Below are 17,332 nucleotides of genomic sequence, written 5' to 3'. Positions count from 1 at the left end.
GTATAAAGTACCACAAAAGGTAGTGATTATCATAATAATTTATGGTTACTGGAGCGGGCTTAACTATTTGTATTTCTTTAAAATTTCCTACAAAAATAGAGTTTTAAAAAATTCTTTAATGTCTATGCTTGACTTTTATTATACCATACTCTTTATATTAAAAAACAGAGTCTTTCTGACTCCTAACCACATACCATGACTGTGGTCCCTGTGGACTTGTCAGTATCCCAGAATTTACACACAGTAAAAAAAAAAAAAAAAGTTAGTAGCTAAGAGTAAAACTAGTAAGAGTCATCATTATACTATAATTAAATTAGCAATGTGAAAAGGAATGCACCCTAAGAGACAATTTGCATAATGTTGAAGGGACTTGGCAAACACCTAGCCCTAGGCAGGGCAACCATTCAGTGTTCCCAGTATGGGGATGGAATGGAACTACGTGGGAAACATGAAACTAAAGAAACTTAAACACTAGGTTATCTGCCTCAAGCAATGATGTATTTGGAAAACGAAGAGACAAAGAATAAGATTTTGGTTGGGTTTTATTCTGAATTGTCGTAGGAAAAGACTCTAATTTGGTAGTCATGAGTATTCCACTCATTAAGGAGTTGTATTGGAATAGGAAGTTTCTGTAAACTGAAAAAAATACCCCAGGACTTCCCTGGTGGTCCAGTGGTTAAGACTCCATGCTTCCACTGCAGGGGCCATGGGTCTGATCCCTGGTCGAGGAGCTAAGATCCCGCATGCCCTGTGGCGTGGCCAAAAAAAAAAAAACCAAACCAAAAAACCCCAAAACCCCTTAACATTACTCAGTATCAACCTCCCTTATGATGTTCATTTGGTTGTATGGGTACCTGATGTCAGTAAGAGACATGAGGCTGCCAGGCACTAGAGAGGAGTAGACCCACTGTGAATGAACAAAGTGGCCATCTGGTTTAAAAGTCAATTTCTTTTGAGTTGGTAAATGGAAAATTAATTTCCTTAAAGCCCAATGATTTCTGGTAGAACTGATGAAACTAATTCCCTAAACCTGCAAAAGTGAAGGTCACAACTTCCTCCTTTGAGGTCTAGCTTTCTTCTCTTAGACATTGTTTTTCATACACAGTACCACTTAGAAGGAAACACAAAATTTTGTAATTGCTAAATATGTTAATCCAATCTACACAGGAGGGCGAAGGACACATTTCATTACTCTAACAAATATTTACTATACACAGGAATATAACGTTATAAAGGACACAATATATAAGAAGCTCACAGTCTGATGCAACATAAGACATACAAGCAATTAATATTGTATAAAATATGCCTTGACAAAAAGTAGGAACAAGACAGCAAATGGAGCAACTAAATGCTTGGAGACCTTTGTGAATGCTTCACAGAGGAGATGACATTTGAGCTGGATCTTGGAGATGCATGGGAGTTGTCTATAAAAAGCACAGAACATGCAGGGGTCCTTCTCAGACTATGCAAAGACACGGAGGCTCAAAGCAGCATGGCACGTGAGGGAAATAGTGAAAGGTCTGTACTTCCTGCTATGCAGAGTACTAGTAGATGGTACAGTTCAGCTAGAGACAGAATCAAGGGCTAAACTGCCTCATATTCCACATTAAGACATTTGGACTCTTCCGATAGGTAATAGCTACTGAAAACTTTAAATGTAGGCAACTTACCAGATCAGGTCTGATTTCAGAAACAACTCTTTGGACACACAAGAAAGTGGTAACAGGGGTTGTTTCTGCTTTGTAAATTGTATACCAATTTCTATGTATTATCTCTCTTTTTCTCCCCTACACACATACACACCCCCTGCCTCTCTTGCACTCTCCATACATAGACTGAAGTAAAGGACTAGATATAGGGAAGCCAATCGTGAACCTACTACAACAGCCCTGGCAGAAATGAAGAAAGTCTAAATTCAGACAGTGCCACAAAGAATAGATTAGATGAAGAGATGATATATTTAACAGGTCTTAGGGATTGACTGGACATAGTGATGACTGGATGAGTTGTGCCATTAACAGGGAGCAGGAATATAGGAACTAGAAACAGCTCAGGAAGTAGGGCAAAATGAGGACAAGTTCAATTTTAGATATGTTAAGTTTGAAATGGCTGTGGCACGTCCAGATAAAGAGACCACTAAAAAGGTAGAAATAAGATCTGGAGTCACAAAGAATGTCTTAGCTGAAAATACAGACTTAGAGTCATTGGTATACTCCAAAGTATCTGAAACACCAAGAGATAACACATGGATGACTAAGAAAAGAAGACCAAGGTTAAGATCCTGGGTAAAAAAAATAAAGGGCAAAGTAAAGAATAAGTGAATGAAATTGAAAAAAGATATTCTGAGGACAAGGAAAAGAACCAAGAACAAGTGATATCCCAGAAGCCAAGAGGAGAAGAAGGAGAAAGTTTCAAGCGAGGAGTCGTGCACAGTTCCAAAGGCAGAAAAGAGGTTAAGCCGGATGAGTACTTAAAAGAAGTCACTGGGCTTCCCTGGTGGCGCAGTGGTTGAGAGTCCGCCTGCCGACGCAGGGGACATGGGTTCGTGCCCCGGTCCGGGAAGATCCCACATGCCGGCTGGGCCCGTGAGCCATGGCTGCTGAGCCTGCGCGTCCGGAGCCTGTGCTCCGCAATGGGAGAGGCCATGACAGTGAGAGGCCCGCGTACCGCAAAAAAACAAACAAAAAATAGAAGTCGCTCATTTTGGCAATTATAAATTGATAATCTTAAAACTTTTTAGAACAGCATAGCTCAAAATGTGGTCATAAAATGGAATTTTAGGAAAGGGCCTGGTAGGCATGCCCGTTATTTCAAATCTTTAAATTTTATTGGGTTAGTATAAATACAACTTGCTTTTTTTTTCAATGACTTACTCAACAGACTAATGACATTAAGAAGAAAGACTAGTACATAAATCAAATTTGTTCTAGCAAATGAAGATGTTGAGGTGGAGAAAACAGAAAGAAGTGTGCAAAGCATTTTCACTTTATAGCTTGCCTTCTGCCTCCCAATCTTGAGGGTCACCTTCATGATCTACAATATAGTAAGTGACTGTTAAAAGAAAGAACAAACGCTTGAGAGTAGAGAAAGCCTAAGCTTCAAGTCTGAGAGTTGATTTTACTCCAGAAGCACAGCTCAGGTCAAATCAACTTACTTTCAAGTCTAAGGACATCTGAGTCCCTCCCTGAATTCTCAACAGAGAGCACAGGGTCTTCCTCTGTTCCTGTCTCAGAGGGCTCTTCTTCAGCAGCATCCAGTGACTGTGAGTTGTCAAAATATTTCTGTTTGTCATGGCTGTTGTCCAGGGTTTTCGCATGACAATTACCTCAATGACAAGAGACACAGATAGAGCACATTAGAAACCTCTCTTGTGTAGTCCCATAGCTCAAGGTCCCCAACTATCAAGAAGAGCAAAAAGGTGACTGTCGGTTTTTCTCCAGCAGAACATGCACAAATCAGTGAGGTGGAGTGCCCAAAGGCAGACCATAATTGTGATTCAAGATTTTGCACTGAAGTTCAAGTTTCACCTGTTAGGCTATTTTAAGTATTTGGGGAAAAAACTATGACAACAAAGATCAAGTCCCAAGATCTCCTTCCATTCATAATGAATGATTGTGAAACACTTCTCTGAAAGTCAGAAACATCATAAAAAAGTGGTTTTCCTTCTATTTGCCTTTTGAAGGTGAGAAATAACAGATTAGTACCTGAATAAGTCTGGAGATAGATGAATTATAGCTGAAAAATATACCATTCTTGCATCATAGTTTAAAATGAAAGATATACCAAAAGGTAAAGGATTATAAATTAAAAACCAAGGACTTAGAGGGGGATAGTGGTGGCAGAGAATCCACATTTAAGACTGTCAGATCACACAGGTGCCTATTTTTTTCTTTTGAAAAACAAGTTCTGATCATGTAATAAAGATTTACCTAAGCATGAAATGTCACATCTTGAATGTAATCATAGCACTCTGTGATACCTTCTGATATGTATAGTGAGCATGACCTTTTGCTACAGTTTTGGCCAGGAGTCGAAGAGCTTCGACCTTATTAGGGATTGTATGTTAACAGGGATAAAGAGCCACTATCCAGCTCCACCTGATGGACATTCTCTGGGTAGGAGAATGTGTTACTAGGCTGTTGCGTATGCTGTAGTGGGAATCTGGCTGGCTGAACAGGTCTCCTCATGTTCCATGTGCGTTGCTACTGAAGGTGCATGGTCAGTGGAAGCCTACACGCATATTATAGGACAATTCTCTGGGTAAGAGTGTAAAAGTAACTTTCCTCCTTTATCAGAACGTCCAAACATTCTCTACAAGTTTTTTTATTTTTTAAGAGAATGTTGCCCCAAAGAGATGTATGTACCCAATCAGGCTGTCTCTGCGGCAATGGAAATACAAGAAGTCTCTTTCTGGATCTGATGACTCCCTTTCAGATTCCACAATTTTGGAAAGCATTTCTCGGGCCATTTTCCTTATTGTGCCAAGAAAACATAATGGACTCAAAACCTTTCCCAACTTCCTAGGTGAGAGAAAGGGGACTGCCTACTTAGGGATTCACTTCCCATTTTCCAGTTCTAGACTACCACACATCTGAGGCTACCATTTTCAACAAGGCTATGTCAGAAGCTTTAGCTCTCAAGAAGCTTACAAGACAATGAATGCAAGACAACAAACAATAATGAGGTAGTCTTCTGTGCCAAGTAAGTGCTTCAGAGAATAAGTTTTGAGTAGGTAGAACTTCAATTTTGAAGAATACGTAGGATTTAAAAACACAGAACTTCAAAAGGGGGAATTACAAGGAAGGGAATCAATATTTATTGAGTACTTCTGTATGTTTTCTTCCACTTACTCCTCAAAAACACCTTGTGAAATATTATTAATTTCACAGATAAGGAAACTGATTATCAGTGAAACTAAGTAACTTGCCTGTGGTCAAACAATAAGTAATGGTAGATCCGGGATTTGAATTAATTCTATTTTACCACAAAGCTTCTTGGCTTTCCCCTAGTCAATACTACCTCTTTAGCAGAAAAAGTAGAGAAGGTGGCATTCTAGGCAGGGAGGAATAATGTGTTGAGCAAAGCAATAGGAACAGGAATTCTCATTTGTGTTTGGGAGACAATGAGAAGTACGATTTGATAGAGACGGAAGGTGTGGAGTGTGTGGGCCCTGGAGGGCTAAGAAAAGAAGCCATGAGCAATGGTAGTTGCTTTCTTTCTCCAGATTCTCCTGAGAGGACAGACAGAGGTTGCAGATTTGCCTCTAATTCTGTCTTCACCACCTAGTACGTGCAATTAAGTACGGGGAGACCAAGCATAAGAGCATTAAAATAAAACAGAGCAATGACAACAACTACTCTACACACCCGACTGACTAAAATTCACTATGAAGAACAGCATGCTTTTCAGAGGCAATTCTTAATTGGGAAATAAATAAGCATAACTCTTAAAAGCAGAGAGAAAAAAAGATGACAATGATACTGATAATTTTAAACATGTTTTCCTAGTGAATATTCTCTCTGCCTTCAGCTTTGGTGAATTTGCCTCTAAAGCATTTTTTATCTTGACACAGGTCAAGTAAAGCAAAAAGATAAACCTTTAACACTGGAACCCAGTGAAATTCTAGCTGTGTTTCCTGCAGTTGATTTCCTCCTCCAACCTTTGCCATCTCTTATTTTTCTCTCCCACCCTCTTTCTATTATAAAAATTTAATTGGTTTCATCTTTTAAAATGTCTGCAATATTTTAAAATGCTTCATAGGTAATTTACAAGATACGATGTGCATAAGATCCAGAAGCTAAAATTAGTCCTCTTGCATGACCTCAAGCCCAGACACCCTCTTGAAGCAAGCCTTCTGCATTCTAAGAATGTCTTGCCCTCCAACTCAGGAAATTGGGGCCAATACCTCTGAGGGAGAGGGCAGGAAAGGGGATCAGGGAGAACTGGGGGAATTAAAGGAAGCATAAGAAGTTTATGTTAGGATATTCCTTGGAAATAGACAGGGTCAAAATGATCATGTAAAAACTACATGCTTTAAAATGAGAACTATTAATATGAATTTTCTTAGGTTGACAGTTAAAAAGAGACTGGTTTAGCATTCTGGTGTGATTTCCATGATTATCTAGGCTAATCATAGAAAGTCATACTGCCTAATTTTTGAATTACTCCTTCCAGTTGCCTGAGGGAGAACTGAAGAATTTCAGAAAAAATAAGTTTCTATTCTTTGGACTATAGTATAGGTCCAGGGCTTCCCTGGTGGCGCAGTGGTTGAGAGTCCGCCTGCCGATGCAGGGGACACGGGTTCGTGCCCCGGTCTGGGAAGATCCCACATGCCACGGAGCGGCTGGGCCCGTGAGCCATGGCCGCTGAGCCTGCACGTCGGAGCCTGTGCTCCGCAACGGGAGAGGCCACAACAGTGAGAGGCCCGCGTACCGCAAAAAAAAAAAAAAAAGCACGTATAGTATAGGTCTACTCTAGCTCAAAGGGGAACTAAAAAAAAAGTTGCCTATGTAGAAAAATATTGCTTGTCTTCCCAGCAAAGGCAGAGATGATGTTCTTATTAAAGAAACACAAGAAAATGGAGAAGGAAAAATGGAAAGACACCTAAAAAGTAAAAAGTCATCTTCCGTGCATAAGGGTATTATTTTTTGTTAATGCAAAAATGAGGAGATTCTATGGCTTGGACTAACCTTGAGAGGTATGTTTTTGTTGTTGTTATTGTTTTTGGAACTACATGATTTAAATGAAATGCTTTAGACAACAAGGTTCCAGGTGAAAATGGAAACACTTTTCTCTGCTTAATGCTCTATGCTTGCTTGCAAAGCATTTAGCAATTCAAATCCTGGCAGTCTGATTTTTCTTAGAAGAGAGTACAAGGCAAAACCAACTGAGCATGAAACTCCAAAGAGGGTATATCTGATTCTGGAACTGCTATGAAATCTTAGACATATCAACATCCTTTTCTGTGGTTAGAGTATTGACTGCATAAGTTGGGTTATTAATATTAACCTCCCCTACAAGGGTGTTCTGGAAAACAACTAAATATTTAATATACCTTGTCAAAGCATAAGTCTCCTAAGGGAGAAAGGCACAATTATTCTGTGGCTAAACAGATTTTCAGAGTAAACTAAGTTCCCAGGAACTCCTACCATGACTAAGGTTAAAGAAATCTCCTATCTTCTCATATAAATCCTGTTTACAAAGGTCCTAGAAGAACATTTGTTTTCTAACTGGAGTTGGGTAACCACTTACTTGTTAAAAAGAATTATTCTCTTCTTTTTTTAAGAATTCTTCTCTTCTGAATCTCATAAGTTGGTAAGAAATGCCTGGTTGGGTTAGGAATCCTTTAGGGTTAGTTATAAGAAAGAAATGCCACAAAATTGAGAGGCCTCAGAACTTTGTAAGAGCCAAGCAACTAATTTCATATTTATTTCTCTAGTAGGATATGTATCTTTTAGGAAAAATAGTGATATAAATTGTGAAGTGAACAAAAGTGTATCTTTCAGTTGTGCACCATTGTTATGCAAGATTGCTTTAAATTATTAAGAGGAAACTTTAACTGTGGGTGGCAATGTGGGGCCTGGTACTACACAGAGAAATAGGTGTACGTGAAGCAGTAAGAAACCTCACTGGGAACAGATTCCTTTATGATTTCCACCTCCACCGGCTGTGACAAAGTCTTGTAGACCTTGTTCTAAGAGGAGCATTCCATGGTATGAATTCAAATTCTGCCTTAGCTGCAGCCTTACCATATGAACCTCGGCAAATTAATTCCCTTCTCTGTGTCTAGGTTCTTTATCTGAAATGGAGAGAGAAGCTACTGTCCTACAGTAAGAGGAGCTGTAGGAAACACTATTGCTGAAACCACTGTGAACATAAGCATACAGAACTCCTTGAATCTAGGTGAACCTAGGTTGCTGATGGCTGCACCTGAGACAAGGGAAACTGCCTCACTTCCTGTCCTGTGCTGTCCTCCACTTAGACGAGAGAAGTCATTTTGATGGAAGTAACGGCTCAGACTTGTTCTCATTCAGCAATTACTGCTGAATGGAATTCTTTGCAGGAGGTTTAAAAGTAATGGTTATGTACTGGCTGACCTTAAAAGTACGGCAATGCCAGATAGAAAACACCATATTAGAGACTTGAAATCAGCAACCTCAGGATTATACAGGTATTCCCTCATGGTGAGGTGAATGAGTCACAAGTGAGCTTAAAAAGGAAAAACTAAGAAAGAAAAGTGTGTGACCTCAAAAGAAAAGAGAGAGAGAGAGAGGGAGGGAGGGAGGGAGGGAGAGAGAGAGAGAGAGAGAGAGAGAGAGAGAGAGGGGGATTGATTCCCTTTTACTACATATTCTAGAGTTAAATTCTATCCTGGGTAACACTCTCTTCACACATGGTGGGGGAACGTGATTTGCCCAAGAGTTCAGAGGTGCATTGGTTTCTATAGACCTGTACTCCCTGCCTTCTTTTAGAGAAGAAAAAAGAGAACCACCAATAAATCTGGCCTCTTTGTCTTGCCATGTGGCCATCACTTAAGTGACTAAAGCACAGGGAGCAAAGTCAGCACCAGCTGAGACACAGACACCATGACATGGAGACTGTGGAAGACATGACTCCAGTGATGGAATTCAAGCTCTCCACAGCTGTAACTTCCTCCAGAAATGTGAAAGATCAGGCTAGATGTCTAAACAAGAGAATTTAAACATTTACTGGAAGTTTACTAGGAAAGATTTTCCCATGTAGAAACAATATTGAGAAAGAAAGAAAATTAACTGCCATAGCTGCTGTTGAATATTTTGTTATTATTGTTATTGTTATTATTAAATTTAAATCTCTGTCTTACTTCAGCCTAGGGAAATTTGTTTCAAGCAAGAATGTTGGGGAAACAAATCCAATAGATTCTCACACTTACTGATTTACCCATAAATGTCAGTTTTTCAATGAGGGTCAACAAGGACATTTGTAACTTTCATTAAAAACAGTGCAGACAGGAGAAAATACAGGCTATCTATTAGATGTGTCATCTTCTAGTGGACACAACATGTGCCTTCAAATGAGATAATTCCTTTTCTATTCCCCCTCCTATTGTGCGGGAGCTGCAGACCTCAAAAGAAGGTCTATATCTATATATGTATGTCGAGTGGGGGTCTGGTATAAAGAATTCTGGATAAACAGCGGGTGGGTATGAGTTAATTACCCTCTATTACTAGGTATTTTCAGTAGTTCAAACCTGAAATGCCATTAGCTAATTTGCAGTTTAAGTACATTCTATGGGCTAAATATTGGGAGGATGGTGTGGAATGCATAGTGGGCCACGGTATGAAGATGAAAAAAGGATTGGTCCCTGCTCTCAATGAGCTAGAGAAGTCCTGTAGGAGAGTAGTGTCTTGTACACAAGTAACTGTAATGGCAAGTCACAGGAGCTGAAGGAGAGGCGCAGGTGGCATGACTGGTTATGCATTACTTATAATTAAGGGATCAGTAAGGCATATAGCAGAAGTGGGCCTTGAAGGATGGGCAAGATTAGAATTTTTGTGTGGGGGGAGGGCAGGAGGGAGGGTTATGGGGAAGAGCTACTGAAAACAATATAAGCCGACACAAGGAACCAGGAAAGCAGGGTGTATGTGGTAAAGAAAACAAGTATTCCACAATAGCATCATCATATGTCATGGTTTGGTATAATTTCCATTGACTTTGCAAAAGACAGAATGATATTAAAGTCCTTATGTGGTCAGTGAGCTTAAATTAAGCATGTCTATTCGCATCAACCACATATTCTTGCAGTGAGTTGGCTTCATTCAATTCTTAATACCTAGAATAAGCCTATAAACAGAGGGTTAGGATGAGGGAACAGGGGAGGGCTTAGACTTCCTAGCTACTCACCACCTCTGGAGTTTATATTTACCTCTCCTTTCTGTTGCTGCAAGTGACTGGTCACCTGCTGATGTCAAGGGAAAAAATCTGGTAGAAAAATCAATAGATTTAACTCTGCTCCCCCTCCTCAGGCTATAAATGGAGGCCCAGAGATATGCATAATGGGGAAGGGACCTTCCATCAGAAGCATTTACTGCCATTAGGCTTGCGCTTTTTCCAAAATGCAATTTCCTAATGCAAGGCCAAGGCTAATAAAACGTCAAAGGCTACTTGGTCTTTTTCACTCCTCAGACTAAGTGGATTATAAGAACAGTATCTTTAAATGAGAGCACAAGAGCCTAGTTATTCCATGATTGTTAAGGACTTGAGCCCAGTAATATCTCATAGGACTTAGATATGAGGACAAAGAGGGTTAGGCATTGTCCTTTACACTGGTTTGGGTAATAAGTATGATATTTAAACAAAGGTTAACAAAAAAGGCCACTGAAGTCCCTCTACCACAGAACGTTTTGAGCAAGGCCTTGTGGCTTTCAGTAAGAAAGTTCCCTAGCTGCCTGATATCAGACCCACTTTAGGGGTTTGGGATTAAGACAGGAACTTTGATTTGAGTATATCTACCTAAATCTAAGTACATATTATCAGTGCACTAAATCAAGTGAAAAGCATAGAAAAACAAATGATAGTATCATACTGTTTCCTTTTGCTTTATATCACCAAAGTTGCCTGGAGGCATTCACCTCAGTGGCCACTTTGCACGTAATAAATAACACGGTTTCTTGCTCTCTCCCTGTTTTTAACATTTATGGTACTTAGGCAGTGTACGGTGAGGGAGGTGGTGAGTTGTTTTGTTCATGTTAGGTTTTCCTCTAGCTGTATTTCACATCATCAAGGGAAATTGGCCATATTACTACAGGTATACCAGGGCTCAGAAGACTTGATCAACACCACATACCCTTTCAGCTGCTACTGACCTCTAGTTCCTTCTCCTGAAATTTGCTTGTTTTATTATTTTTTTAAATAATTATCATTTTAGATATTTGTGATTTGACTGGGTTATGAAGTAATGCCTGACAGCTAAAGCAGTTTAAACTGCTTTCAGAGTGGCAAATTTTGAATGGCAAATTTAGATTTGTTGTTATATCAATAAAAATAAACTAAATGAGAAGAGAAATCCGAAGCTGTGTTCTTTTCAACAGCTATGAAATATGATTTAAATTTCTCCTGTATTTTCAAGATCCTAACTAAATAAACTTTGGTGGTTAAGAAAAAGTAACAGACTACTGAGATTTTCTTGGTCAAAGATCACAATAGTTTAGTATGAAATAAATCCGACTATTGTAACAACCAACACTGAAAGAAAAAAGGGGGGGGAAAACCCAAAACCAGCATATACATGGACACATAGATACATGCCAGGTATCCTCAGTCATATGTATTTTAAATCTCACCAATGCTCTTTTCTACTGATTATCAGGCTCAACTGCTTTATTTCCATCAGCCCATGGAACTGAGTTAAAAAAAAAATCATTCAATGATTAAATTTTTAAAGGGGTTGAAGTACTTGGTGCTCACTGTTTTTTGTTTTTCTTTAATAAATTTATTTATTTTACTTATTTATTTTTGGCTAAGTTGGGTCTTCATTGCTGCGTGCGGGCTTTTAGTTGCGGCGAGCAGGGGCTACTCTTTCGTTGAGGTGCGTGGGCTTCTCATCGCGGTGGCTTCTCTTGTTGCAGAGCATGGGCTCTAAGGGTGTGGGCTTCAGTAGTTGTGGCACACGGGCTCAGTAGTTGTGGATCACTGGCTCTAGAGCGCAGGCTCAGTAGTTGTGGTGCATAGGCTTATTTGCTCTGGGGCATGTGGGATCGTCCTGGACCTGGGATCGAACCCGTGTCCCCTGCATTGGCAGGCGGATTCTTAACCACTGCACCACCAGGGAAGCCCCTATTTTTTTGGTTTGTTTTCTGTTTATTTTGGCCGCACCTTGCAGCTTGTGGGATTTTAGATCCCTGACCAGGGACTGAAGCTGGGCCCACGGCAGTGAAAGCACCGCGTCCTAACCACTGGACTGCCAGGGAACTGCCGGTACTCACTGTTTCAAACAAGAACTCCAAAACTGGGAATTCATTTCAACTAGTTGGTTTGCAGTGCACGTAAAGAATTTTCTGAGGCATAGGTCACTTAAAAAAGAGCCCACTCTAATGTAGCATGGATTTGTGTGTGTGTGTGTGTGTGAGAGAGAGAGAGAGAGAGAGAGAGAGAGAGAGAGAGGGAGAGAGAGAAGGAGGGAGGGAGGGAGGGAGGAAGAGAGAGTTCTGCCAATTAGAATAATCTTTTTGAATGGGGAGGAGTCATGCAAATGCTTGCTATATGAGATAGCAAAGCTTAACATCACAAACTGAAATATCTCCAAAAACATCTGCAACAATGAATGGAAACTGAAGATGTAAAAAGATAGCATCCAATGAACTTGCCTAACTTACTACACACAAAGTATTTATAACTAGAAGTTAGCCCCCTTCAGTTCCTATCAGGAGACATGTACTACTGCAGTGACAAACCATATTAAAAATATCTTGCTCAATAATTAGTGGGGGCTAGATAAAACAGACCCCATCTTGCTCATCCTTCATTTTTCTTGCTGGTGTGTACAATCACTGGGACCTCAGTGATGTGAATGCAGGAAACCACAGTAAGTTCCTGACGCAGAATGGCGCCTATACACAAAGAAAGATGTCTCAGTATAACTTTCCAACCCTATCTGTAGGTAAGTGTTCACAAAATATGATTAACGATGCCTTCCAGTTGGTGTCCCCGCACTACATACAGAGCATAAAGGAAGCAGAACCATGATCTTAATTTACAAACTCAAAAGTATAACTCACTTCCTACTGGAGACTCAAGATAGTAACCCTAACACTGGCAAAGACCATTCACACACCTCAAGTGTTAAGCTCTGTAACTCAGATTATAAATTTGCAACTTCTTCTTTTTAAGGTAATGAACAAAAGAATTCCATAACTGAGTAACAAGCTGCAGTGCTAACCTCCTAGCTGACTTCAAGAAGTGCTACTCAAATATCTAGAGTGACTGCTTAGTTGCTGCCCTTGGACACAGTCCTCTTGGAGCATCACAACCAAGCTGCAGTGACTCAGTTCCAAGAGTCCCAGAGACAGAATAAAACCACTTGCTCTGTGTGTATTACATGCTGGGCCTAATAAATGCCTTACTTCTTCACTCAGCTGCCAAATTTTTCTACTATTTTATTCCAAACACAAATTACTTTTTCATGTTTCTAATAAGTGAATTTTTTTAAAGTCTTCCTTATTTGTGTCCTATTACATATTATCTAAAGAATGATTCCTGGTATCATTAACTATTTGCTTTAAAGTTATTTTAGTTACACAGTGACAGGATGAAACAAAAGTTATAGTTTAGAATCTATGCCAGTAACTCTAAAAGTAATTCAACTATACATAGAGAGCTCACTTTAATATTTCTATTTTCCTAAAATTTATTCTTGTTTTAGTATAGATATTTCCCCATCTTACAGAAAATACTTTTGATAAAATGAGGTCACCAAATGATTTTCTAAACTGTTAAACCCAGAGCTTCCCACACTATTCATTCGTCCACTACTGTCGTGATTTTCCCATAGGTACCAGTACCATTATTTATGCAATGTTCTTCTTTAAATGGAGTCACTGTTTAATCTTACATTAATTTATGTTAAAAGGGAAAATCAGTACCACTTTTCATGAATTACAGGTTTGATGTGCTGGTTATTTATTTCTTCTAATGCCCATCAGAATAAGCCACAAATACTAAAATCAAAAAATGTTACTCTAAGTACCACCTAAAAGCTTGTGTGCCTCTGGTGATGTCTGTACCCTACTTTAGGAACCAATATAGGACACGCTACTGTTGATTTCTTTTTCCTTCTCAAACTCTCTGTTCTTCTGACCTTCAAGACCCAGCTCCCTCTTGGTTCTCCCAATACCTCTCTTTACTCACTTTCACTGCCTCTGCTCCTTAAATGCTAGTATTTTCTAAGATTCCATTCTAGGACTTTTCTTCTCACCCTGAACAATCTGAGGGAACCAGTGGCATCTCTGTATGAACATGTCTATCACTGAACTTATTTTCCAGCCACACATGAAGGCATAGATAATTTCTTTTCCATATTCCTTCTCTAAATTAATGACATTGACATGATCCAGTTACCAAAATTAGAAACTTCTCTAGTCAATTCACCTTCTGAGTCCATTGTTTTCAGCCCTTTCTCTCTCATTGTATTTCTAACCTCCTCTGCCCCTCTTCACACTCATCTGACAACTGGCCTCTTACTTCACTGAGAAGTAATCAAAAGTCGCACCAACATACCTACATCTATACCTATAAATTGTACCTTCTCCTATTCAAGGACAACCTCTACACTACACTTGTGCCTCGGAGCCCATCCCCTTCTGTTTATTCAAGAGTTTTGCTTCTACAATTTTTTCTGCATCTTCAATTTCTTCCTCTTTACTGGATATTTCCTACAGAAACACACTGCAATACCTCTTATTTTTAGAACAATAAAGCCAAAACCAAATATCTTCAATCCCACATTCCCCCACAACTACAATCCCATTTTTCTGCTCCTCACTACAGCAAAACTCCTTGAAAGAGCTGCTGGCCATCTCCACTTCACCTACTTCACAAGCCATTTAATACAAACTTTTAGAAGACTGCCAACAACCTCCATGTTCAGAAATCCGATGCTTTATTCTCTGTCCTCATCCAACTCAAGCTCTTAGGATATATCCACGTAGCGTAAGAATAACGATATAACTGACCACTCCTTGGAACACTTTCTTCGCTTGGCTTCTGGAACAGAACACTTGCCTGGTTTCCCTACTGTCTTACTGGCTACTCCTGTAATGTTCTTCCTCTTCCCAATCACTAAATGTTGGCTGGAATGCCCTAGTAATTAATCGCTGACCTCTTTTCTTTTTATACTAATCACTGAGGTAAGTTCATCCAATTTTGTGATTTTAAAAGACATTCATATGTCCATGGTTCACAAATTTTCATCTCTAGCCTGGGGCTCTTCCTTGACCATAATGACATTCATATATACCCAACTGCCTACCCAATACCATCACTTAAACATTTAGAAGGCAACTGAAACTTGTTTAAAACCAAACTTGTTTTTCTTCCTAAATCTGTTCCTTCCTCAGACTTTATCTCATTAAATAGCACCACAGGTTATTAAAAATCTCATTAAATAGCACCTAGTTGATTAGGTCCCATATTTAGGAGTCACCCTTACCCCTGCTTCTTTCATTTCCCATACTTCCTCTGGTAGTGTCTTATTGGTTCCACCTTCAAAAATATACCCCAAATATGATGATCACTTCTCCCCTTCTCCCCTCTCACCCCACTGGTCCAAGGCAACATCATCCGTCACCTACATTTTGTGTGTGTGTGTGTGTGTGTGTGTGTTATGCGGGCCTCTCACTGTTGTGGCCTCTCCCGTTGCGGAGCACAGGCTCCAGATGCGCAGGCTCAGCAGCCATGGCTCACGGGCCCAGCCACTCCGCGGCACGTGGGATCTTCCCGGACCGGGGCACGAACCCATGTCCCCTGCTTCGGCAGGCGGACTCTCAACCACTGTGCCACCAGGGAAGCCCCACCTACATTTTTGCAACAGCATCCTAACTGGTCTTCCTGCTTGTGCCATTACCTGACTACAATCTATCTTCAACGGAGCAGCCAGAAGAATCCTGTTAAAATGTAAATCAGATCATTTTCCTCTAATGCTCAAAACCTTCCAAATCATACATCTTTCTCTTAGAATAAAAGCCCAAATTATTAGAATGGTCTGCAAGGCAGTAAAGATGCGGTTCTACCCTCCTCCTGTTCGTCTCTGCTTTCATTTCCTCCAACACCACCAAACCACAGAAAAGCTCTCCTTGCATAAGCTTTTGCAACAACTATTTTCTCTGCCTGAAATGCTCTTATGCTGTATGTCTGCATGGTCCAACCCTTTACCTCCTTCAAAGCTTTGCTCAAGTGTCACTTTCTCAATGGGGCCTCCCTTAACAATCTAATTTAAATATCACACCAACCCTCCTGCTCTATTTATTTTTCCCCAGAGCACTTATTTGCTAACATACTAAATAACCTCTTTCGTATGTTTATCATCTACTCTGTTTCTCTTTACTAGAATGGAGCTCCGTAAGACTTGGAGTTTTTTGTTTTTTGCTTGCTTGTTTGGTTTCTAGTTCCTAGAATAGTAGACATTAGTTGAATAAATGAATGAATAAATAAGCCATACTCAGGTCCCTTTGCTTGAAAGAAAATACTCTATTGCTTTTGAAGGTTATATCCACTCTCAAATTTCATTTTTCTTAAATATTATTTGGCCAGGTTAACAATCTATAATGACTGGAGGACAACTGTAGAAAGATCTTAAGCAGGGCCCAACAGGCTCATTCCTCAAAAGAAAACAATTTTTTTTTGCATGCTGGACAAAAAATTCATGTTAAAAACCAAGAAGTATTTATATACATATTAAATGTCTTTCGGAGGCTGAAGTGTAAAACCACTGGTTAACAAAACCTGCCTAAATGTCTTAACTTCTTATGAAAACAAAAGGTAACCATTTTGCTCATGAAACCAAAATGCTGGGAATCCCAAAAGACAAATATTACCTACTGAGCGAATATTACAAGTATGGCTACCAGATCTTCTGTGTAAAATCCAATGATTTACAGCAATCTAATGATGCAAAATACAGAAGAGATCAAAGTGACACGCTAAACTGAAAGGGACCATTTTAGGTGTGCTTTTAGGGTTTATTATGACTGTCCCCCATAATATAGTTCAGAGCCATGTTTTATATAGGGATGTATGTATCTCTTTTGAGGGATGATATACGAAGTGCAGTGATTATACTACTTTCATAAAATGGCTCAAGAATCTACAAATATGAATTCTTTCAGTCTTGGCAGTGGAATAGTTTATGGCTTGAGAATAAAAGAATTACGCATGAGAGCCACACTGGCCTTAGAAGACAGAGGACTCAGATTTCAGTCTCTGTGCTACCAATGACTGACTCTGTGACTTGAGTAAATCATAACTTTTGCTTCTAGATTCATAAAAAAGGCACTTTTCTTATCCCTTCTCTCACCGTCATATAGATGCTTATCAAAGGATTGTTTGTTAACCAAATAATTAAAGCCCTTTAAGAAGTATAAAAATTTATACATATTACATATAGAGAGGTACATCTAGCTTTGTTGCAAGATGCACCTGCACCTACAGGATTCTGAGCCTGTAAAAAGTTAACCAGTTTTCATTCTTCCAACAAAAATAAATGGAGGTAAGCTAACTAGTAGCATATTAAAAATGCTATAAAAACTGTGTCTTTCAGACTGTATTTTCTTTCTTTCTTTTTGTTTTTGCGGTACGT

At 39.5% G+C, this 17,332-nt stretch overlaps 1 protein-coding gene across 2 annotated transcripts in view; it reads right to left on the bottom strand.

Moving 5' to 3' along the window:
* TTC17 (tetratricopeptide repeat domain 17) overlaps window positions 1-17,332 on the bottom strand; it is a 154,699-nt gene that overhangs the window by 56,957 nt on the left and 80,410 nt on the right. Inside the window, exon 17 of one of the 2 annotated variants that reach the window (XM_029207126.1) lies at window positions 3,158-3,328. The exons of the other annotated variant lie outside the window; for it this stretch is intronic. Coding sequence (XP_029062959.1) covers window positions 3,158-3,328 — 171 coding nt within the window. The remainder of the gene's footprint in view (window positions 1-3,157; window positions 3,329-17,332) is intronic. 2 annotated transcript variants of the gene reach the window in all.

This window comes from Monodon monoceros, unplaced genomic scaffold (assembly GCF_005190385.1).
Source record: "Monodon monoceros isolate NGI ecotype Baffin Bay Population unplaced genomic scaffold, NGI_Narwhal_1 Super_Scaffold_7, whole genome shotgun sequence".
Lineage (NCBI taxonomy): Eukaryota > Metazoa > Chordata > Mammalia > Artiodactyla > Monodontidae > Monodon > Monodon monoceros.
The sequence above is the reverse complement of the archived record's forward strand: the minus strand, read 5'-3'. Positions and strand labels throughout refer to the sequence as shown.